Source organism: Canis lupus, chromosome X (assembly GCF_048164855.1).
Source record: "Canis lupus baileyi chromosome X, mCanLup2.hap1, whole genome shotgun sequence".
Taxonomy (NCBI): domain Eukaryota; kingdom Metazoa; phylum Chordata; class Mammalia; order Carnivora; family Canidae; genus Canis; species Canis lupus.
This window is the reverse complement of record NC_132876.1, coordinates 19,233,025-19,257,937: the sequence shown is the minus strand read 5'-3', so window position 1 is coordinate 19,257,937 and position 24,913 is coordinate 19,233,025. Positions and strand designations below refer to the sequence as shown.

Here is a 24,913-nt window from a genome sequence, read left to right as displayed (position 1 = left end):
TAGCTACAACTTTTTGGAAGTCAAATGATCAATAAATGTGAGAAACCTTAGAAACTCTATAGCCTCTAACTCAGCAATCCCAGTTCCAAGAATTTATCCAGAGGAAATAATTATGTGTATAAATATTCATTCACATGAACACTATTTATGTCACCACAGTTTACTGAAAGTAACCTGAATTTCTAACATTGAGAAGGTTGTATTAATAACATATGAGATGGACCACATGACTAAGTACTATGTGGCCTCTAAATACTATACTTCGACTGTATTACAGAAATACATTATTGACACGGAAAGAAGGCTATATCACGTGAAAAAGCAATATAATCCATTTTTGAAAAATATATACATGACCTATATATGTATAATACTGAACCAAAGTATGCAAGATTATACACCAAAATGTTAATGTAACTATCCTTTGGGAGCTAACATGTAGGTCATTCTATTTTCCAGTTTTTTTGGGGGGGTCGTTTTATTTTCTCTAATATACATGTACAGTAGTCCCCCCTCCTTATCCATAGGGATACATCCCAAGACATTTTGTGGGCACCTAAAGCATGGATATGACTAAACCTTAGACGGACTCTGTTTTTCCCTATACATAGAATCCTATGATAGAGTTTCCTTTATAAATTAGGCACAGGAAGAGATTAACAACAGTAACTAATCATAAAATAGAACAATGACAACAAACTGTAAGAAAAGTTACATGAATGTGGTCTCTTTCTCAAAACATTTTATTGTCCTGTACTCACCCTTCTTCTTCCCATGACGAGGTGAGTCAGTAAGATGCCTACATGACGAGATGAAATGAGGTGGATGACATGGGCAGGATGCCATAGTGTTAGGCCACTACTGTCCTGCTAACAGCAAAGGGGGATCATCTGATCCTAGACTATGGTTTACCTCGGGCAACCGAAACCGTGGAAAGTAAAACTGCAAATTGGGGTTTGTAGTACTCATTTATGTTGTCAAAACTTATTTTTTAAAAAGAGAGTATCCTGAAAGAAAGTTTGCTCTGTTACTTTTACGTGCCCCTTGTAATCAGGAATGATGCATGAGAGCATATTTAGAGAAGCTGACAGGTATCACAATTCTCATGACTCTTGGTCACCAAATGTAAATCTATGGCTCTGAGCCTTGTTCACGGTGCTGTGTGAAGAGCCTAGATCAGACTGGAAGAAAAGACAACCAGCAAGTCAGAGACTGGTGAGGCCATAGGAAGAGGCAGCAGCTCAAGATATGCGTAAGATATTTCATCTCAAAATGGAAAGCTTCAACCTATTGTCTACACTCATAAGATCTTATATCTGAGTAGAGTTCAAAACCTAAAAATAGGGGCACTTTGGGTGGCTCAGTTAGTTAGGTGCCCAACTCTCAATTTCAGCTCAGATTATGATCTCAGGGTCATGAGATTGAGCCCCACATTGGGTTTTGTGCAGGGCATGGAGCCTGCTTGGGAGTCTCTCTCCTTCTCCCTTTGCCCTTCCCTCCACATTCAGCTTGCTCTCTCTTTTAATTATTTAATTAATTAAATCAAACCTAAAAAAATGCTGCAGGCAATAGGTCGTATTTTTTCCTATTTTGTCATAGTGGTACTTGCTAGAGAGGAAGCAGAAGAGCCGGAAATCTGTTTCTGTTAGTGCTACATATCTTAATCATGTATATGTGTAGATGTGTGTGTGCCTGTGTGTGTGTGTGTGTGTCTGTGTGTTCAAACATTTACTCTCTAATATCTCACCTGAGGATATAGCAGTGAGGTAGAAAACAGGTAAGCCCTACCCTCAGAGAGATCATTCTCCAGGAAAAGAGACCCAAAATATCCATACATGTGTCATTATGAACTTGGTAAGCATTAAAAAGGAAAAACACAGGATCCCAGGAGAGTGAATACAGTAGAACCTGGTCTCATCCAATAATTACATTTCAGTTAATTAGGTCCAGTACTAATGCTAAAGAACTTCAACCAAAAGAGGGAAGCATCATATACATCCTAGTTTCATTTAATCATTTTTAAAAAGATTATATTTATTTACTTATTCATGAGAGAGAGAGAGAGGCAGAGACACAGGCAGAGGGGAAGCAGGCTCCGTGCAGGGAGCCCGATGTGGGACTTGATCCCGGGTCCCCAGGATCACACCCTGGGCTAAACTGCTGAGCCACCTGGGCTGCCCTCATTTATTTTGTTCTCCCTCCCCTCCTGACGTAACCCAGTGAAATCAGAGTCTGCCATTGCTGGTTAGATCATAAGACTACATTAACTCGTTCAGACCACTAGGGGACCATTTAGAAAGTGCATACTATTTAGTCTTAAATATACACACACATACACACACACACACACACACACCAGAGAAAAAGGAAGAAAACACATTGAAATATGATAAGCGGTCTTTTTCTGAATGATAGGATTAGGAGTAGGTATACTGGAACATTTTTACGTGAATAACTACATTAAAGCATAGGAAAGCATCTTTTAAAAAGTACACATGCCAGATATCTGGCCATCAATACTGCAAAGCGAAGATATTCCACCTCGTCTACAGTTATGCTGACAAACATACAACAGAGAATAGCAAAACCAATGGCCACTGTGCATTTGATTCCTACAGACAAGCATCAGGCTGAGCTCTTCATAGCTCTCCTCTGATTTAACCCTGCTTTATTAATGGCTCTGAGAGAAGTGACTTGCTCCAAGAGAAGCCATAAAGAGAGGACTTAGCAGAGCTGGGACTTTGACTCCAGCCTGCCCGAAGCCAGAGCACATGTCTGTCACACCATGCCCCTCTGCATGTCTCCTAGGCACCTGGTCCTTTCAGGGAGGTGGGGGATGGCTGAGATGCTACAAGGCTAGCCAGGGAGGCCAGTAAGACTGGTATCTGGTAAGCGATTAATAATGTTCAAATTTTAATTTAATTGAGAAAAAGATGTGCACTGATTTACCTAACTCCCTCACCTGCCCTTCTCTTTGATCAAGAGCCATGTCTGTCTAGGGAATTCATACAATCTCCTCCAAGAACCTCTTACCCTTTAGTTGGAATTAATCTCCAACCTCCCACTCCCATACAGAGGCGGGTTTCCTGTGAAGCTAATAAAACCTAAGCTGCAGGGACCCACACTTGCAAGCCTCCACCTGGAAGAGGCACAGGCATTTTGTAGTTTTCATTTTGTCTTCTTTTTCTTAAAAAGGGCCCCCAGATTAGATAAGCTTTGGGCCCCACCAAATTTGAATCTACCCTTACTCATCTCAGAAAACTGTGAACTATTTCTCAACAGCATTTCTCTTAGGATGCTTTGTACCTGAGTTATGTATAAAAGTTTTGGTTTCTAGAAGTTGAAGGTAAGCAGGAAGTACTATTTCTTTGAATCTCCCACAATGCCTGCCTCCAGACATGCTAGGTACTTGCTCAGCAAATGTGCTTTAATTAAATACAACAGAATTCCCTTGCAAGAAAGCAGGGTTAAATTGGGGAGGTGGCCCATGACTGTGAAACAAAATACACAGAGGCAATATATAACATAAAAGGGCCCAGGCTCTGGAACTAGACTTCCCAGGTTCAATTCCTGCCCCTGTCATTTATTGGCTGACATGAAACAAATCACAGAAATCTCTCTAAAACCCCACTTCCTCAGAGTAAAAACGAGGCTAATCATAGTATCAACCGCAGAAGACTGTCGTAAGATCGATGAGACAATGCCAGTAGGACACTTTGAAAGAGGAGACTTTCCATTCATCTCCCACTGACTTAGCACGTGTTCAGAGAGGAGGTCTGATTCTTGGCCCAAGCCCTCAACTTCTCCACAGCTACCCCACTTGTCCTACCTATCCCCAGGGAGACTCACTCAAACCTGGCCCAGATGACTCCAGAGCCTGCTCTCTTAATCATCACACTCTGTAGCTGGACTGGGTAGCAAAGGAGGAGTCCAAAGGCATGAAACTTAGTCCCACCTTTGCTGGTAGTCTAGGTGTGAGCTGATGGCGCCTGGAACTCAAATCAGAGACGAGGCCAGTGGGCATCACTATGCATTCCATGTGACCACTGAGACTCAGGGAGGGCAGAGGGGAAAGGGGTGCAGGGAAGAAGGTGTGAGGTGAACATGAAGGAAGAAACGAGACCTGGGGACTGACTGTAAGCCAGGATGAGGAAAAAAGGAGGGGTACAAGGGCACACCTCGGCCCCTGGAAGCCTCTCACAGTTAACAGGAGGAAAGGTGTTTTTAATTTCTATGTTACCACTTCCAGCTTAAAGGAAAATCATTTCTACCTCTACTCTACTGACAGGAGAATTCAAATCTCTCAAACATATGCTTCATTACTTCAATGCCAGGTACTGCAACTCAGTGAGCAGAAAGAGGAGGAGGAACATATGTTTTCAGAAAGTAAACAAATCCCAGTAGGGGGGAAGGGCGGAGAATAATCACTGGAGGCAAAAGTGGTATTTTTCCTGGAAGCTTCTGGAGGGCAGGGACAATGTCCTTTAATTTGCTTCGTTGGGCCCACTAGTGAGAAGGTGGGCAGGAGCATGGCAGCCAGAGCCCTACTGCATCGAGCAGCACGGGCTAGGGTAAAGAGTTAATCTGTATAATCTCCTCACCTCATGTTGGCCCCAGAACAGTCTCCACCCGCACACTGAGTCATTTTTCTAAGCTCTTTTTATTAAACAGTTTTCAGCCTAATGACTGATTTTCTAAATCAATAAGAGGGCACAGTAAAGGTTTACAACTCCCCCAGCCTCTGGCTCTGTGAAGGCCACAGAATTTTGAAATCGCATTGAATCCAAGAGTTCTAAGTTTAAAACCAAAAGGACTTTAAACACCCAGCTTCCAATTGTTTTTCCGATGGCACTAATAATTAAAGAGTCGCATTTTTAAAGACTTTGTAACCAAAATGTCTCTTGAAGTCAGCGCCATAAAAGTACCCTAATTAAAGCCAGCATCTTCTGGGCTCTGATGAGAAATTCACCCTTTTATAATGGGATTACTAGAGCTTTGCTGTACAGATGAGTGGTTTGATTAATAATTTACATTTTTGAGGATATATAACCTCACTCATGGTCATGGTTTGCGTTCCTAAAATTCTTCTATCCAGTTTAATGTTATTGCGTTTAGCCCTGGTAAATGAATTAAGTCCTGATTAGACATCAATGTAATTATTCCCTCCCCGTACGTTATTTTCAAAGAAGGAAGGGATCTGACAGAAATGGCCGGTGGTCTGAGTCAGGGACTTGGTGGGGCTCAGCCTGCCCGGAGCTGGAGAACTGTCAGACCAGTCAAGGAGAAAAATTGTGAAATGGAGAAAAATTGCTCGATGCTCGCTTAAAACCCCCACAACATTATAAAAACTAAATTAACAAATGATTGAATCTCAAAAACATGTTTATCAACATTCGAGCAATTATTTAGTCACATATTAACTGTGAAGGAAAAGAAAAGCTTTGCTTGAATAATGTCCCTAAACAGTTATTTCAAGCATAAATGACTGGAGAAATTGCTCCGAGCTGATGGAAAAGGGTGTTCTAACCAAGGTCAATTTTATTTAGGGGGAGTGGGAGAGACAGGAATCTGACAGGGAAAAAAAATAAAAAGTCTAAGAACTGCCAAGAGCAGATGGAAATGGGGAACAAGGGAGTGAAGAAACAGCAGCACAGAAACACTGTCCCCACCACCCCCACTGTCCCCCACTATGCAGAGACATCATGTTCATCTCCTCTGTAGAAAGCAGGTAGAAGCAAGCCTTCCAACGCTACCATGATAACGTGGGCCAGACGATGCAATTAAAATATGGCCTGAAAAACACATGTATGGCCCAAATATAACAAACCCTTCCCCATCTAGCCGCTTGTTTGTGTGTAAACTATACCAGCTAGGGGCCCAAAGAGAAGCTTTGGGAAGCTGGAAAAAAGGCTTGCTCCCGGCAGTATTGACATTTCGAACAGTACAGCTTCACATCTGAGAATGTACAAAAAAAAAAAAAAAGACTTTTTCAAAGGCTACCTTACCTAAGTGCTCTCTCACCTGTGCACTGAAGCTGTTTTGAGTAGCATCTGTAGGTGGCAAAAGTGGGTGAACTACATCGTGACCTCCAGCTCTATCTAGACTAATGTCTATAATGGTAATGTGCCATTTATCTGGCACCACCTGGGGTAAAGCAGGCCACATAAATGAGCTGTCTAGATAATAATGCATAACTACTGTGCCTTACGGTTTTCACGATGCTTTCACATACATTATCTCTACCTTAAGAGATAAACAGGACCATAATTATCATACCCATTTTGTGGATAACAAGACTGAGGCTAATGGAGTCTCAATGGCCACCCAAAGTCATAAAGCTCACCAATGCAGAACTAGCATCAGAACTTCAATGATCTGACTCCAAGGCCAGTGTTTCTTCCATTGCCTTTCAGCTCCCCACAATATGTTTTAGCCACTTACAATGAAAATGTTAAGGAAAATAAAAATGGCGAAATATTCTGATCTTTTTTTTATTGATTCACAGCCATCACTATGGTCACTGGTTGTTGGACCTACTATAACAGAGGCTACTGAGGCATGTAGGATGGACCCCTCCACTAAATGCTCTCCAGACTGTCTATTCAGTAAGCTCCTGAGTCCACTTGTATGTCTTCCCCCCCTTACTGTCACTCATAACTTCTTGCTGCTCATATGTACCTCCCCCTCTGGCATTCTTCCATAACCCTTCCACCCAACTCCTTATCTACCACTGGCTAGAAAACTAAAAAAATCAAGCTGGTAAAGATCACACATAAACTTAGAACAGTAGTAGACACTGAATGAGGACCTGAGGAGCTCTCGACTAACTAAGCAGGAGCTCCATGGCATTTCAGGAGCACAGAGAGGTCTTCCGCTTGACCACTATATTTCTCCCCTCTGAAGAAGCCAGTTCAAGTTGTGGGTCGTGCAACTTCCAGAAAAGCTGAAGAGTCTGCTCTTCCTCAAAGTCAGTGACACCTTGGGGAAGACTGGAATCCTCCAAAATTCAGAAAAAAAAAAAAACCCTCAACATACCCCCCAAATACTTCCTGATAGGACAGGGAAGTTAGAATGGCATTCTGCAAGCTAAACAGAGCTCCAAGCTTGAAGGTGTAGTGGTGGTGGAGAGAGGATGAAAAATACAGAATTCGATCCCAGTTTTCTGCTCAAGGACCACAAATCCTACAACTTCCTAATTTTGTTTCATCTCAAGCACACCAAGAACAAGGAAGACCATGTCTTCCTTGATGATGGCTTGGAAGAAGCTGTGGCATCAATGAGTTTCCTCATTGGAGATAATTACAGTAGAACCTCAGAGAGCTGCTGGGAAAATTCAATGAGGGAATTATGTAAAACAAAGCATCATATAGTAGGCACTTAATAAATTACCATTAGTATTATTATCATTGTAATCATTATTAGGTCGGGGAGAAGAAAAAGAGAAAAGAAAATCTTTTGGCAGAGGTTTTCAAAAAGAATTAATTAAGCAGAAACAAAAAACGATTGTGCTGCCCCATTTTACTAAGCACATCCAAGTAAATTAAATTTAGGAAACGAGGCAATGCAAAGACTTAAAATAAAGAACAACTTTTTTTTTAATGCTTCAATCATTATCAAAACAACATTAGCAAGAGAGCACTCCAACTACTGTAGCAAAGGGCCCCGGGCTCATTTATGAGGGCAAAGGCTTCTTGCAAATGAAGACATAAAATCCAAATCGAGGCAGTAAGAATTGCTCGTGGAAGTGTTCACATGATTGCAGAAAGCATTCACAGCTTAAATACCTCCAGTCTAGACCTAGTGAAGGGATCCTAAAGAGATCGTGGATATAGGCCAATATCAACATGAGCCTTCTTCAACTTCATGTGGTAGAGAAAAGAGCTTGCATCAAATTTCATATGAGTGAAGTATGGGAGCAATGATCTGGTCTACCAGAATCTTGGGGAAGGAGTATATGTTAAGGAAAAAATAACTGTGCCCTCCCAAGTTCAGTTCATCAGAATAATAAGTAAGTATAAGAGGGGGCAGCCCCAGTGGCGCAGCGGTTTAGCGCCAGGGTGTGATCTTGGAGACCCAGGATCGAGTCCCGCGTCGGGCTCCCTGCATGGGGCCTGCTTCTCCCTCTGCCTGTCTCTGCCTCTCTCTCGCTCTGTCTCTCATGAATAAATAAATAAATAAAATCTTTTAAAAAAAGTAAGTATAAGAGGGAAAGGGGGCTGCTGTCTTGTTCTAAGCAATCAAGAATATAACATCTTGCCTATGTTCACAATTTGAGAAATAATATATATTTGTGTGTGCGTGAGAGAGAGAGAGAGGAGACTGGGGATACAACTAGTTTGTGCTGCCCCACACTTTCCAGCCTCTGTTCACATAACTACGGTTCACCCTCCACACTAAGCCGATTAAAATCTGGTCAGAACTTGCTTTCTTCTAGTCTTGTGTTGCTCCGGGCCTAGGAAACACAGTATGCAAAAACACAGGACTGGGCAGAAGTGGGAATGCTTGACACCCAAGGCCCTCAGATGGGCAGCCATGTCAGCTACTCTGCATGCTGGACTAGCAGTGACATCATTCTCCTGCCCACCTCCAGCCAGCCCACAATGGTACAATAACATTTGTGGGTCTAGTCACTCTAAGAATGAAACAAATTACAGACACTCCATTCTGAAGAGCACCTGACACCCTGAAGAGTAAGATTCAGCTCTCTGCTTCAACCCAATTCTCATGTCCCATCACTTCTTACCACCCTACTTTCAGCCAGCAGATTAGCTCCAAAACCAATCTAAGAGGTACATGAATGGTACATGTATTTTTAAAATCAGCTTAAATTATTCATTCTATTGCCAAATTGTTAGTCTCGACAAACTCTTCACAAGAGTCTGACTGCATAAATAAGTGAACAAATACTTCACGCTTATATACTGTACTTCATATAATCAAGCCAACATCCCCTGAGGCTTTGACCCAAGAAACTATTACGAATGCATGCTTTTATTAGCTAATTTGAGTAATTTTCTTAGTTAATTCTAAGATTCTCCTTGTAATACACAAAATAAGCTGTAATGAACCTACCTTACAATTCAGAGAGGTTAATCTTTATCAAGGTGCCATAAACCTAAAAATTTAGAATGTCAAGTCATCAGAAGTGTTATTTTTCTATCTGACTCCAATTCTCTGTAGAGCAAGAAAAAGGTAGCTGATATCCTGTGCCTCAGGAAATACAGAAGAAAGCCTCAATATCTGTAATTAATTTCCCCTCCCAGGGGTGCCTGGGCTCAGTTGTTAAGCGTCTGCCTTCAGCTCAGTTCATGATCTCTAGGTCATGGGATCAAACCCCGCATCGGGCTCCCTGCTCAGCAGGGAGTCTGCTTCTCCCTCTGCCTCTGTGCTCTATCTCTCTCTCTAATAAATAAATAAATAAATAAATAAATAAATAAATAAATAAATAAATAAAATCCATAAAAAATAATAACGCCCAGGAGGTAGCATACCAAGGTAGTTACAAGTATAGACTCTAAGAGCTGGGCCTCCTAGGTTCAAATCCTGCTCTCACCATTTATTAGTTGTGTTCCCTCAGGCAAGTTACTTAACCACTATGTGCCTTGGCTTCTCATCTGTTAAATGGGGATACCGATCATAAGGCTTACTTCATGGGGTCAGTGTGAAGATTAAAAGAATACATACTTATAAGAGTACCTAGCACATGGTGCCACAGAAGTGCTTGATCTCACTACTCTGACGGTGGCTATCATCATCATTCCTAGCTGGGTCTTTGAATCAAGGGAGGTACTCTTCATCCTGCTGAGATATGCCTACAACTTAGCAAGGAGAAATGGAATTTCTGACCCATTCTGGCAGTGCCACAGCAGCTTCTTTTATAGCTACCCACAGATATAGTAAGAACGAAGACTCACAAAGAAACAAGAGGTAACCACTCACACAAATGAGAAAACATAGGGCTATCGAGCCAAACTCCCCATCCCTATGGAAATGGTCCCCGTGGTCAGAAGGAGTTCATGCACATTCCACAAGTATCTAACCCATGCCTAGAGAAAACTGGTATTTAAGTAAACTCTTTTGTTTCTTAAACAAGTCTTAAGGCTCGGTGAGAGAAGATATATCATTTGCCCTCTCTGTGGGGTATTTGTAGCTTTTGCACACAGGTAATCTGAACATCCTTGGATGATGATTTTTGATGATGCTCACCTCTCCAAAGAGTGAAATGCAGCTTCTATAAAAACTGTGTTTTTCCTGCAACAGAATCTCTCAGTGGGAGGTTTCTCTAACAAGCATTAATGCTGGCACGGTAATTTGTGAATTATGCTTTAGCATCTAAAAGCCCAGTGCGCAAAGGAATGATGCCATGGAGAAGCACATCTAGAGTGATCCCCAGAACTCACCTTGGAAGACTGCGGCATTCTGGATAATCAGGAACTTCAGCTCCATGCTTGCAGACTGAAGCAGCTGTTCTATATTCAACCGTGCTGTCAGCTGGTATTTCTCTTCCATCTTTCTTGAGCAGCATGTTGGGCCCTTGGGGAGACACACTTGCAAATCTGATCCTGAAACAAATAAGGTTTTCATAGTTCTGTAAACACGATGTCACACACACACACGAAGTGAACAAGGCAAAAAATGCATTTTTTAAAAAATACAGTAAAATCTTGATTATTTGAAATGAGTGTTTATCTTAACTAATCCCTGCTTTCTCCCAATTATCCTGATGCCTGCTTCTTTTCGAATAACCATTTGAATTAATTGCCTAGGTTTGACTCATAAATTCTGCATAAAATAATTTATAGCACTATGTAGACGTCATTGAACACCAATATTTAATTTGTCCATTAAAGATTAATCTTTGCTCTGACGATTTATTTTTTCTTGATTATAATTTATGAATGAGAGCACAACCAAGAAGCAATTTTCAAAACTCCAGTTATGATTTCCTAATGAAATGTAGGTCTGCCAACCCAATGTGGCTTTTTGGGATAAATGATTAAAACAATATCATATCAAAGCTCTGCAGTCATTGTTAACTAAAGGTCTGGGGTAAGATTTACAGAGGAAACATCCAGAGGACAATATTAACATTCAGATAATCATCAAAATCCCTACAACTACAATATCCTAACTGTATCCAAATTCCAAAGGCTGACCTCTGAACTCCTGAGCTACTTCCTTACTACCTCACTTATGATGCACAGTGCTTTTTTATTTTTGTAGCTCCATAAAATTTGCCAAATGAATAATCTCCTTGCTTATTCCAAAATTAGGAAATCAGAACCTCTTCTCAGTCCTCATCCAATGTGACCTTTTGCAGCATCCCTCACAGTCAACCGATCTCCCCTTCTTTTTTTTTAATTTTTATTTATTTATGATAGTCACACAGAGAGAGAGAGAGAGAGAGAGAGAGAGGCAGAGACACAGGCAGAGGGAGAAGCAGGCTCCATGCACCAGGAGCCCAACATGGGATTCGATCCCGGGTCTCCAGGATCGCGCCCTGGGCCAAAGGCAGGCGCCAAACCGCTGCACCACCCAGGGATACCCCGATCTCCCCTTCTTAAAAAGGCTCTTCTCCTCCCTTGTCTTGGTGAACCTACCCCCCACCCCCCCAACACACACCTACTGCTATGGCCACTTTTGTTTGCCTTTTCATGCTTCCTCTTCTTCTATCACTTGTCATTGACTTCTATCACAATGTCATTGACTTTCCCCCACATTCTACATCTCCCCTCACTCACGATCTCATCGATACCCATATGACTACTGAACTCCCTAACCGAACCCTCACCTCTCTCCTGAGCTCCAAAACTCCATATCTGTAGCCACTCCATGGGAATCTCAAATTCAGCATACCCAAAACTGAACTCAATGTATCACACACACACACACACACACACACACACACACACACACAGTTCCATCTCTTGTGTTCTACGTCTCAGTTAATGATCATCATCTGCCAAGTTTCCCAATGATTGAAATCTTTGTCATTCTCAGCTTTTCACTAGTGACACAACACATTTCTGCAACTGTGGAAGTCATCAGCATATGAATGAAAATTGAAGCCAGTAGAACAGATGAGAGTTGTTCAACAGATATTTTATTGGGCACCTACCATGTGCCAAGCACTGTGGATATAGCAGATATATAGAGACACAAAAATACAAAGTATATATATATATAAAATATATGTTGTATATATGTACAGTTTGTGTATATAGTGTGTGTATACATAAACTACACACACACATATAGTCAAGTAATGATAAGTACTACAGAGAAAATAGGACTAAGGAAGGAAGGAAAAACCAACTGTGAGATATGAGATATGAGAATGAACCCCAAAAACATTATGCTAAGTGACAGAAGCCACATCAAAAAAATTATAGGGATCCCTGGGTGGCGCAGTGGTTTGGCGCCTGCCTTTGGCCCAGGGCATGATCCTGGAGACCCAGGATCGAATCCCACATCAGGCTCCCAGTGCATGGAGCCTGCTTCTCCCTCTGCCTGTGTCTCTGCCTCTCTCTCTCTCTGTGTGACTATCATAAATAAATAAAAATTTTTAAAAAATTATATATTCTGTGGTTCTATTTATATAAAAGTCTACCAAATGAAAATTAACCTATAGTGATGGAAAGCAGTTCAGTGGTTGTTGGGGAGGGAACACAGGGCAGGGATGGGGCAGGAGTGAGGAAATTTGGCAGAGTGATGGATATATTCATAATTTTTGTTGCAGTGATTTGTCTCATGGCCATACACGTGTCAAGATTATCACATTATACCTTTAAAATATGTACCTTATTGTATGTTAATTATACCGCAATAAAGCTGTTAATTTTTTTTTAACGCTTAAAAACCAAAGGGAGATAGTGTAGGTAGTGGTGGCAGTAACAATTCTATTTATATAGTGTAGCCAGAAAAGGCTTCTTTCCGTGATGCCTGGGTGGCTCAGCAGTTGAGCATCTGCCTTTGGCTCAGGACGTGATCCCAGAGTTCAGGGATCAAGTCTCACATCGGGCTCCCTAATAGGAGCCTGCTTCTCCCTCTGCCTATGTCTCTGCCTTCTCTCTGTGTCTCTCATGAATAAATAAAATTTTTTAAAAGGCTTCTTTCCTAAGGTAACATCTGAGGAGAGATGAAGGAAATGAGGGGGAGTACCATGATTTTATATCTTCCACCAACACTAGCAAATATTAGGGTTCAATGAATATTAAATCCAATCTTCCTTCTCTTCTGGAACTCCCATTGTACTCAGACTCTCCCTCCAATCTCATTTTTTGAGATCCCTCTGTGGTGGCCATGAAAACACGCATCTCAGATCTACTGTGCTATGTGTGACTGATGAATGGCCCCTGCTGCTGCACTCTGAACTCACCACCACATTGTACCCAGGCCACAGTCTGCAGGGGCTGCCCCAGCTGATGACGGAGCATAAAAAGATGCTAAGTCCTGCAAAACACAGGACTTCCCTGACAGGGATTTGGGCTCAAGGACTCCCCATTGACCTTGACAAAATGTCCTTAAAACTGTACTGCAATCAAAGATTCTTCCCACTCTCCCTTTCTTCTCTCCCTCTCTCCTCCACAGGGTCAGACTTGCACCACAGTGTGAGGGTTCTTCCAGCATCCTTCAGCTCCCTGCTAATTTTCCTTTACAAAGGTTTTCCCTGAGAAGTCCCTTATGCATCTGGTGCCATATTGGCATCTGCTTCTTGGAAGACTCAATCGGACTCATCTTCTATGTCCCAAATATGGCACTAAGTGGTGGAGGTACCTCTTCGAACAAGAAAGACATACATGGTCCTTATCCACAGAGAGAGCTCACTGCCTAAAGGGGTTAACAGAGATAAAAACCTAATGCATAAGAAGTGAGTGTAATAAAGCAACATAGTTAGCCAGGATGACAAAATGTATATATGGGGTAGAAGGAAGACTCTCCCAAAGTCCTGGAAGGTCCTTGGCAAAGTAAGAGTCCATAATAAATATCAAATCTACTGAAGTAAGGCTAGCAAGCGTATGCAGACATTCTAGACAGCTTTGCAACAACTAAAGTTTTAAAATATGGGGGGGGTGCAGTGAGAGACTAGTCCTAAGTGACCAGAAAATTTATTTTTATTACATCTTATTTCCCTAGGAATTCCAGTTAATCATGACCTTAATATATGTATCCAAGTTTTATTTTCTTAATTTAGGAATGAAATTCATCAAGTGTTGCCTTACATGACATCACTGTTGGGAGTCCAGGGTATGGTCTTCGAGCTCTCCCTTCCCCTTCCTCAAGGGAGCTGCTGACAAAAGTAGTAAACGGAAAGCACGGACAATACATACCACCAAACTGAATCCAGCACTGCAATTTATAGCACTGGATGGAAAGGTGATATTTAATGTGTCAAAATACAATTTGGGGTCTGGAGACACAGAGTTCAGATTTATCTCCTATAAAGGTCAATCTCATATACAAGCCTTAAACTGATTTTAAATACGGTCCAAGCTTAAAGGCTTTATGATTACCTTCTGAAAAAACAAAACGGAGTACGTTCTAGCTCACTGTGTTCTTTCTACTTGAGGTTCACAAAATGTAATGCTATTCTAGGAGTAGTAACTGATGCAGTTTACTAGACCATGAAGGGGAAGAGACCCCTTCGGAAAGACTGGCTGATCCAGATTTAAACAAGGTTGGTGCGGACACATGTATAGATAGGAAAATCCTGCAGAGCAGATACTTGCCATATACTAAGTTCCTGTCCATTTAGCAATGTCTTTTTATTTTCTTGGTCAATTGATGCCTAAGTCATGGGTGTTTAAAATATCTGCATTTGAATACATTCTTAGAATTAAATGTTATAAATAAAATCCTCTGTGTTTCTACATTTCCACCGGTGAGGACTTCCAGTTCTTAGGAATGGTAAGGTTTATTTGGCAGGGTGGGTGTTGATAGTGTTCCTATTGCCACCAGCTCTAGCCAGTGGGAATCATAAAATAATGGGGTTCAGATCTTTCCTCTGTGAAGTGCTGTGAGTTGTTAGATATTAGAAGGTAACAAATTACCACTCAGTGTGCCTGCAGAAACCCAGGACCACCTTGTTGAATTACCATGACACCAGTTTGGTTTGCCTTTGACATGATCATTTATAAAGTAACTTAGAGCTTGCCTAGTGTGCCCCTTCCCTGGGTTGGTCAAATCTTATCCTGGTAAAACCTCCCCACTACCTCAAGAATTAGCTGAGCCAAAAGTCTTGAAAGGAATAAAACATCAAATGAGAATTGGGAGGAAATATGTCAGACATCATGAAGAAATGTATAGGTTATATCCAGATATAAGAAATTTACATGTAGCAATGTTTGTCCTCCCTCCCAGTTACCACTGCCTGATTAATCAATAAACCAGTACAACTGATCTGGAGGCTAAGAGTTAGCCATATATTTGAGGAAACAAAACATCTATAAACTGAGATGAATTCAGAATTTCCAAGCCAGGAAGGAAAGAAATAGACACCAACGGGAAAAACATTTTAAGTAAATTTCATGTAACTCAAAGGCAGCTTAAAATAAGCTCCAGCACAAGAGAACATAAGGAACAAAGTGGGCCAGGAGAGCTAGACATGCCTAAATGAAATGACAATAATGAAAGATAACCGTTTCAGTGCAGGAACAGGTGCATAAAAGAAACAAAGCAGAACACCAAAACCAAAAGAAGTAAAGAATAGAACTAAGAGAGGAATCCTCGGCAATGAAACAAAGAATTACTCTGGAAACCAAATCTCAAGTGGGATGAATAAAAAGTAACCAAGGCAAATGACTAAGTAGGTACACAGAGAACTGTTACATACTTGTCTGAACCAAAGCAGAAAGGCCAATTCAAGAAATCAGATGCAACCTACAAAAGACATAGTAAAAGGCATAGCATTCTTTCAAGAATGTCAGGAACAAAAGAAGGTTAAGGGGGAAATAACTCCTTTATTAGACAGAAAGGAAAAGTGATTATTGGCCACACTCATCAGAGGGGCACTCATATTTTGTATATAAAAATGGGATGCAGCTGGGAAATGGGAATAGAGACAAGCAATAGAGTGGGAGGTGGAGATGAGAAGGCTCAGCAATTGACTATTCAAATGAGCCAGAAAGGTTCAAGTCTTTGGAGCTCAATAACTTTGCATTCCCAGATGCTAAAAAAAAATTAACTGAAGTCATTACTGGGCTGCTAGTTCTCATTTATTTTGAAGGATTAAAAAAGTACCTTCATACTATAATCCCCTCTCCTAGAATTTTCCATTCCTGAAGAGGAGAGAATGACATCCATCTCCTTGGGATGCCGGGTCGATCCCATTCAGCCCTGTGCATATATATGGAATCAATGAGGGCTGCAGACCCAGAACACGGGTGAAAAACTTTGTGCCTCTTTAGTCTAAAACAAGGGAGTGGAGACAGATGACCCTGAAAATGTTACATCCATGTGCCTAACTTTGATCTTGGGAAAATATCTTAAAATACCACAAAAATCCATTTCCAAACATCTTGAAGATATACAAGTAGATGTTTCACTTGAAGGAACTATCAAGTAATTTATTTCTAACTATTTTGAGGCCATGTCTTCCTTGCACACTGGGTCCAGTTCTGGGTCCTACTGAAAAGGGAGTTTGAGTTATACAGCTTTCTTCTGGTAGATTATTCCCATGTGTACCCAAGCTGGGCACCCTTACCCAGCTGCTTCCCCTTCCAGAGGCTAGGCCACAGGTGGACCACAGAAGGCTCTTTCCTGATGTGTACTCTTGCATCAGGGGAGGTCTTAGGCTTGGCCACCTGTTGCCTTGCATTCTTGATCAGTACTTGCTCTCTTTTGGCTCTGCTCAAGAACTTGCAGTCATAAGCTCACACACTCACTCAGAGATCCCATTCCAGGCATAAGCCTTGTCCCTAATTGGAAGAGGACAGCAAACAATGTGGTATGGGTCTGTCAAAATATGTCTGTTCTATTGGATTTTATTCCAAATCAGAAAGTATTAATGGCCTGGAGGTCAGCATCATGGCAGGTACTAGTAGGCTGGAAAGAGCAAAAGCAGTATGGCCCCCTTGTCAAGTGGCTTATGATGTAGTCCTACCCCACCTTTTGCTAGCTGTGCAAACAAGGGTAGGTTATTTAAGTGCCACATGATTTTCTGTCTCTATCTCTAAAAGGGGATTATCAATAATTATCATTATCAATGATACACAATAACTGTGTATCATTTCATGCTTAACCTTCCAGAGTCATTGCAAGGATTGAGGGAGACGATGCAGGTAAAGTGCTTAGCCTTCTTGGCACAATATTATGTTAAGGAACATTAAAATTACAAATACAAAACCCACACTAAGAGACCGGATTTTCACACAAAAACAGCTAGAGGACAGTAAAAGTTGGTAGATTGTCAGCTGACAAAATACGCAGTATCTTTTCTGAGGCGATGGAAATGGTCTCTATTTTCACTGGCATAGTATTTATGTGGCTATATAATTTGTAAAATCTCATTGAATTTTTCACTCAAAACGGGTGTGTTTTATTGTTTGTAAATTATCTCCATCAAGTTGATTTTTAAAACATGTCCTATGAACAACATTTGCTAGATAAATGCATATTCACCAGAGACTCTAGAGGCCAAAAGAAACTTCCGGAGGAGGTGGGGCTTGAGCTAGATGGGAAGGATCTGGAGAGGTCAAGGGGGTACAATGTGTTTGGCACCAGCAACAGAGTAGGTCAAGACTAACCTGCCTGGAGAGAAGCTGGAATCTGGGGTACTGCTAGCTTCTCAGGGCACAATGTAAAGGGTCTTGAGCACAGACAAAAGCCTGTAGGCTTGACACCATAGGCAGTAAAGGCCTACCGTTGGTTCTCAAGCAAAAGAATAATGCGAGGAGGAGTGCTGCGTAGGAGGGATGGAATCTTACAGCCTGAAATTGGGAATGGACTAAATAACCCCCTCAAGGTCACTTCCAGCCCACCCGTTCTCTAATTACCTTTATTGTGTTCTATATGTTGGTTATTTTACTCAGTTGCAATTTTACTAATGACAATAAATTGTCAAAAATCCCATTATAGAACACAATAAAGAACAGAAGAAATATTAATGTAGACCTTGCTCCTTATTCTTTCCTAAGAGCAGATAAAGCATACTCAAACAGCAAGAGAAGAGGAGGAATCTTCAGGGCTCAGTAATAATGAAAATTGAAATATTTTATATATATATGATATATGATATCATTTTGACATATCATATCATATGATTTGACATATTTCATTGCCAAGGTCTGCTTTATGGACAGATTATTTTTTTGCTAACAAAGGTACATTGTGCTAAAAAAATAATGATGTAATATCACCATGAAAGTAATATTTAGCAAAAGAAGGAGTGATATCCCAAACTGGTTGCTTCGTGACTCATAGGGAAAATAATAGATGACTATTAAAGTATCAAAGTATTAACTGCAGGTAGCTCTACTAATGAAGAAAAAATGATCACTTTTAAAAGGTATTTTTTTAAAGGGAGGACAAGTCAATTTGCCATCCAAAAATATTAACTAATTTCCTTAGCATATAATAGTGACTTGCTATTAGAAGGGTGCATTTTCCCCTAATTAATCATTATCTAAATCAAACCTTACATGCTCATTAATTTCTCACTAATCAAGATATGAATACAGATGAAAGAAATGACTGCATTTGAAACCGGTGGGGAAAGTGATGATTGCTGGTGGAAGAAATCATCTTCAGGAACCCAGCTGAACGTTATCCTTCTGTTATTTAGCCTGAAAGAACATGACCTTGCAGAGGGCGCACCTGGGTATCACGAGCTCAGACTTTAAATCAAAGATCATGCCTGGGGCCACCACAGACTCTGCCTCTGTAAAAGGCAGGCCAGAATGTCGCTACCACACTGGAGTACTGGGAGTTTAAAGCAACCCTGGAGATAAGCCATTCTCTAAGCCTGAGAATTAAAGAATGAATTACCTTTATCTCTACTGCCAACTGTCAATTAACTGTGTATCATTTCATGCCTGGTAAAAGTTGAATCCCAAGACCGCTACACTCTCCCACGAACAGGTTCTTTCTGAACCCCATTCCCAACAGGCAGTCAACGTGTGCTCTGGGAATACAAATTCACTGATCACACTCGGCCTGCCAAAGTGGTGAACGATTCATTCATCCAACACTTCCTGAATGCCTACTTTGTGCCAGGGCCTGTGCCCAACCCAAAAAGCACAACAATGAACAGGACACAGTCCCCATCCAGGAAGTGGACTTCCAAACTCACTAAAAACCTCTAGGTCATACTAGACATCTTACCCTCATCCCCTGCAGCCCAATGCCACTAGTTCTACTCTGTAAATGTCCCTCATCATCCTGCCTCTTCTCCCTTGGACAGCCATGTCTTTCTGTCTCTATGCTCTCCTCTACCCGAGCCCCAGAGAGATACTGCTAGGGTACATATCTGATCACATCATTCTCCTTCTTCAAAACTCTTCAAGAAAATGGAGCAAGGGGGCGCCTGGGTGGCTCAGTTTGTTAAGCAACTGACGCTTGATTTCGTCTCAGGTCATGATCTCAGTGTTGTGAGACCGAGCCCCAAGTGAGGCTCTGTGCTCATCTGGGAGTCAGCTTAGGATTCTCTCTCCCTCCCATCCTCCCCCCACCCACCCCTGCTCTCTCTCTCTCTCTCTTAAAGAAAATGGAGCAAAGACACAGGGGTGTAAAGATGGGTGGCATGGCCAGGCACTGCCAAGGAACCTGGTGAGGCTATAGGGCAAAGTGAGCTGTGGGTGTGGCCGGGGCCAGATGCAGAGGATCTATGGGAATCCTGCCACAAGATGATCTCCACATATCTTTGGCTTTTGTTTGTTTGTCTGCTATCTTTACAGAGTTTTTTCCCAGCTTTACTGAGGTATAATGACTCCTACTTATCTTTGGACTGGACTCTCCCAGGAGCGAGTGCTCATGAGAGCAGAAAGAGATGTACTCCACGAGCTTTCTGTCCTCTGAATTCCCACAGCACTCTGCATCCTTTATGAAGACACTTCTCACTCTGACTTGCATCACAGCTACATCTGCATGGCTTATCTCCACCAGATTTAAGTTCCTTGACGCAAAGACCCTGGACTGACTCATCTCTGTATCTCCAGGGGCCCACAGAGGTTTGGGCTTGATGCCTTCCCCTTTGACCTGGAACCAATGCCAGAACCTCAAGAGAGCCCAGTTCTAAAGGAACTAGGTCAGATTAATTGATGCTACTACAGCAGCTTTTAGAAGAGCAGTCAGTATTCCAGGGAAAATGAAGAAAGAGTCCTCAGAGCCCAACATAAAGATCTCTCTCTCCCTCTCCCTCTCCCTCTCCCTCTCCCTCTCTCTCTCACACACATTTTCTTTAGATGCGGGGGGGAAAATCCTAATAAAAACAAAATTGAGTTGCAGAACAATGCCATTTGGGATAAAAAAATCTTTTAGTTTAGAATTTTGCCAGAGGGACTAAACTAAGGCAATTTCCCTGTCTCCCTGAGTCACTCTTTCACTAATTGTTATTCTCCTCAGATAAATAGCTAAGATCCCATCTTTCAGGAGATGTATAATTTTTATTTTTCAGATACAATCTTTAAATATGCAGACCTGAAGTATAGCTGAGAATTTCAACACCCTAGGCTCAATCAGAGTGCCAGGCCCTTTCCCCTGTCTGTGAAATCACACCTGGGGGGAGGCGGGGGAAGAACCCTTCCCTACCAAGGCTAATGTGTTCTTACCTGCTCTGCTACCAAATGAGCAGTGTGACTTAACCAAATACCTTCTCAAATCCGGGCCTCACTAGCTGGCCTCTCAGGTCATTTCAGAGCTAACAATCTAAGTTCCCCAACTGTAGGCCCATCGATAGTCACTGAGCCCATTCTAGGCTGGGTATTGGAAGGACGCCAGAAAAGCAAAGTTTTTGCTTCTGCCTTTCTAGAAGGCTCTGTCAGTAGCACTTGGCTCTACATGAACATGCATATGGAGCCAAGGCAAAGGCCAACAACTCAGCCTTACAGTGCTTCACTGCATGTCATAACCATGTCCCTCTTACATGACCCTTTGTCTTCAGAGGCTAACTAATGGCAGGGAGCTTCCTGATGGGATGGTACACAGTGGCAAAGGGAAGACCTGTGAAACCAGACAGACCAGGGTGTGAAACCCACTTAATGGCAGTGTGATCATAGGCAAGTTATTTCACCTCTGAGCCTCAGTTTCCTCATCTGTAAAATGGGGACAGTATCACTTACCTCTCGATGTGGTTCTGAGGATTACTTATTTCATGTGTCCCAAAAAATGGCTCCATTTCTGGCCTCCCCATTTCACTCTCGCTATTCTTGTCCCTTGAGGGCTCTTCCCCTAGCTTTAGCTCTTTAAAACCTCCTCATTCATAAAGTGTCTCTTTCATCACGTATGCCTTCTCTGCCCCAGCTACCCTCCCCACCAAATAAATACCAAGAGCTGTCAACTCAGAATCCACAGCACACTTTGTATCTCTAACACTGCATTTTTCAATCTAGTATCATAGTCATTAGTATATCAGCGGTGTTCCTACTACTAAATGTAAGTTTCTGGAGGCAGGGACTATATCTTGGCCATCCTTGTATTACCTGACATAAATGGACCATATGTTGGTCCTTCTATGAAAAGCAAGTGTGGCAGTGTTTCTTCAGGGAGTGTCTCAACTATGACAACTACCTTTTTATCACTTTGCATGCAAGTTGTCCATGAAACTCGGTATACCTGAACCTAAAACAGCAGTGTTTGGGTTCGCAGCTGTTTCTGGCTTCCAAAGCTCCCTGTAGCTGATATTTCAGCAAACCATGAAGACTCGGTAGAAAGCTACAGTAGATTAAAAACATACCATCACCTTGATCCTACGAAAAGTTTCTTCAGGTGGGTAATGAGCAACAGTTGCCTTCCCATAGCTAAAGAGTCTAGAAAACATATATTCTTTAAGATTTTTTTTATTTATTCATGAGAGACACACAGAGAGAGGCAGAGACATAGGCAGAACGGAGAAGCAGGCTTCCCTTGGGGAGCCTGATTTGGGACTTGATCCCTGGACCCAAGATCATACCCTGAGCTGAAGGCAGATGCTCAACCACTGAGCTACCCAGGCATCCCCAGAAAACATATGTTTTTTAAGAAAAAGCAAACTCAACAGGAGTCATGAGTTAAGACATCAAGCCTAAGGTGACTACTATGGTAGCCTATTCCACTTCAAGGCTCTTTTTTTTTTTTTTTGGATTTTATTTTTAAGCAATCTTTATGCCTAACGTAGGGCTCAAACTCACAACCCCAGGATCAAGAGTTCCCTCCAGAACTCTTACTTCTGATCCAGAGTGACTTGGGTAAGTCGTTTCGCTCCCCAGATCCTTGATTTAGCCATTTGGAAAGTGGATTGAGCAGTAGTTGCTACTCATATCCCCCTCAGGAAACACCCTGAAATTTTTTTTTTTTTTTTTTTTTTTTTTTTTTTAACACCCTGAAATTTTACAACCAACTTTCAGCTTCCCTAGAGCAAATTCTCCTTAGAGTGGAGAGCTCTGGTGAATTGGTATAAAGAGGCCCAGAAAGCTCTCTTCTGCAGTGGGTTGAATGGTGTCCCTCCAAAAGATATGCCCATGCCCTAAAGCCCCAGAACCTGTGAATGTGACCTTATTTGGAAAAAGAAACTTGCATGTGTAATTATATGAAAGATCTCAAGATGCTGTCACCCTGGATTAATCAGGTGGGCCCTAAATCCGATGACAAGTGTCCTTACAAGAGACACAGAAAAGAGAAGGCTGTGTGAAGACAGAAGGCAGATGCTAGAGGGATGCAGCCCACAAGCCAAGGAAGGCCAGAAGCCACCAGAAGCTGGCAGAGGCAGGGAAGGATCCTCCCCTAGAGCCTGATGGAGAGAATGTGGCCCTGCTGACACCTTGATTTTGAACTTCTGGCTTCCAGAACTGTGAGACACTAAATTTTAGTTGTTTAAAGCCACCAAATTTGAGGCAATTTGTTATGGTAGCCCTAAGCAATGAATACCTGTCCCCTCCCTGTACCCCCACCTACAAGTATCTGCCTAGCAGTGTCGAAATATTTCACCATGGCTGAGTTTGTCCTCTGATTAGGCAATGTACTCAGGTTTTGTCTTAAAGTGCAACACTCCTTGGGTCGTGTCCTTAGAACTCAAGGCTAAAGGGTTTATTTGGGATTTTCATCAAGCACCACCCATCAAAAAAGAATGGACCGGTGACCCAAAATACCCAGATGGGGGTGAGGGGAAATGTCAAAAAGAAAGGAGAGATTTTAAAAATAAGAGACCCAAACCAAACTTTATCTAGGGTCAGCCCTGAAAGAGTCATAAATGTAGCTTGAACAACAAAAGTCCCACGTTGTAAGAATGAGGACACCTTACAGAAGTGAAAAAATCCTAATCTTGCCTCAGTCCTTGGCCCATATTTCAGAAAGTCTGATAAGAGGGTGCTCAGACCGTGGCTCAGTCGGTTAAGCATCCGACTCTTGATTTTGGCTCGGGTCATGATCTCAGGGTCTTGGGATCGAGCCCTGAGTCAGGCTTCATGCTGGGGTGTGGAGCCTGCTGGAGATTCTCTCTCTCTCTCTCTCTCCCTCCTCGTTTGCCCTTCCCTGCCCTGTGCTCTTGCTCTCACTCTCTCAAAATCTTAAGAAGCGTGCTCAGAGCGATCCAAATGCCTCATTCTCCCTGTTCAACTGCATTCATTTTCTTAGGCTTCACAAACGAGGCATATTCTGGATGCATGAAGCAATGTTTTCAAGCGACTAGCAAGTAGTCACAAACAGAGCCTGGCAACAATGGAAAATGCCTATCTTCCTGGGCCCCCAGCCCAGCCCAAGCATTTGGTTGGCATCTCCCTCCACATCACACCCACCCTAGTCTTCAGCATTCGTGGAGGTGCTACTTAACCAGCTGCCAAGCAAATCTCTCTGATGCCCAATTGCCCTTACTGTTAAGATGCTTCTCCCAGCTCTAATGGCTAACCTAAATTTCAGTTTCAAGCCATTGCACCTTGTAATTACATTCTCAGCCACTGTAAATAATCTGTGCCCTCTATTTTATCATTCCTCTTTCCCGCTGATAGGAACCTGTGGAAAAGGGAGTCGGTGGCCTTGTTAGTACAACACATGCACTGCACCTGAGCAAAATGCGACCGCAAGAATATCACTCACTCACTCTTGATCCCTGTGTGAGAAGCAATGTTATTGATCTTTGCTACCCTTCAGCTGATCTGCGTGTCTACACTGACATGCTCTAGTGCTGTGGCATTTATGCCATCTTGGGGAATAGCTGTGTAAATGCTCCGGTAATTTTATACATCTTCAACATACTGTTGTTTTAGAACTTAAGTATGTGAAGGACTGGGAAGGACAGATTTTCCTCCTCCTACCCCCACCGTCATGTAATAGGAATCAAAATCCTCACTAATTGGCCCTCCTCCTGCATCTCACTGAAGTCTAGACTTGGTGGCAACCCCTTTCTGGGGAAGAGATTTAATGAAGGAGAAAGTGCATGGGAGGGGTGTTGGCAAGCAAAGCAGCTATAAGAAGCCTGGAGACACAAGGGACTCCTGGTAAAACTGAGACTGAAAGCTAAAGGATATTGTTTGTCTCTCTCTCACACACACATGCATGTGTGCACACATGTTGGTGAACCCTCTTTACCCTGAACCAAATGTCTCCCCCCAAACGAGGAAAATCTAAGTTATTAATGCAACACCTAAAAGACTTCCATGATGCTCACTAGTGACTTTTTTCCTCCTTGCTTTCTTCGGGAGCTGTGAAAAACAAAAATAAGTTACCCAAACAAGTGATTTGGGGATTTCTCTTCCATTCCCGTGATTTCACTGAAAATTTCAGAAAT

At 42.1% G+C, this 24,913-nt stretch overlaps 1 protein-coding gene across 1 annotated transcript in view; it reads right to left on the bottom strand.

Annotated features, from left to right (window-relative positions):
* GPC3 (glypican 3) overlaps positions 1 to 24,913 on the bottom strand; it is a 440,943-nt gene that overhangs the window by 397,117 nt on the left and 18,913 nt on the right. Inside the window, exon 2 of the mRNA XM_072815525.1 lies at positions 10,401 to 10,562. Coding sequence (XP_072671626.1) covers positions 10,401 to 10,562 — 162 coding nt within the window. The remainder of the gene's footprint in view (positions 1 to 10,400; positions 10,563 to 24,913) is intronic.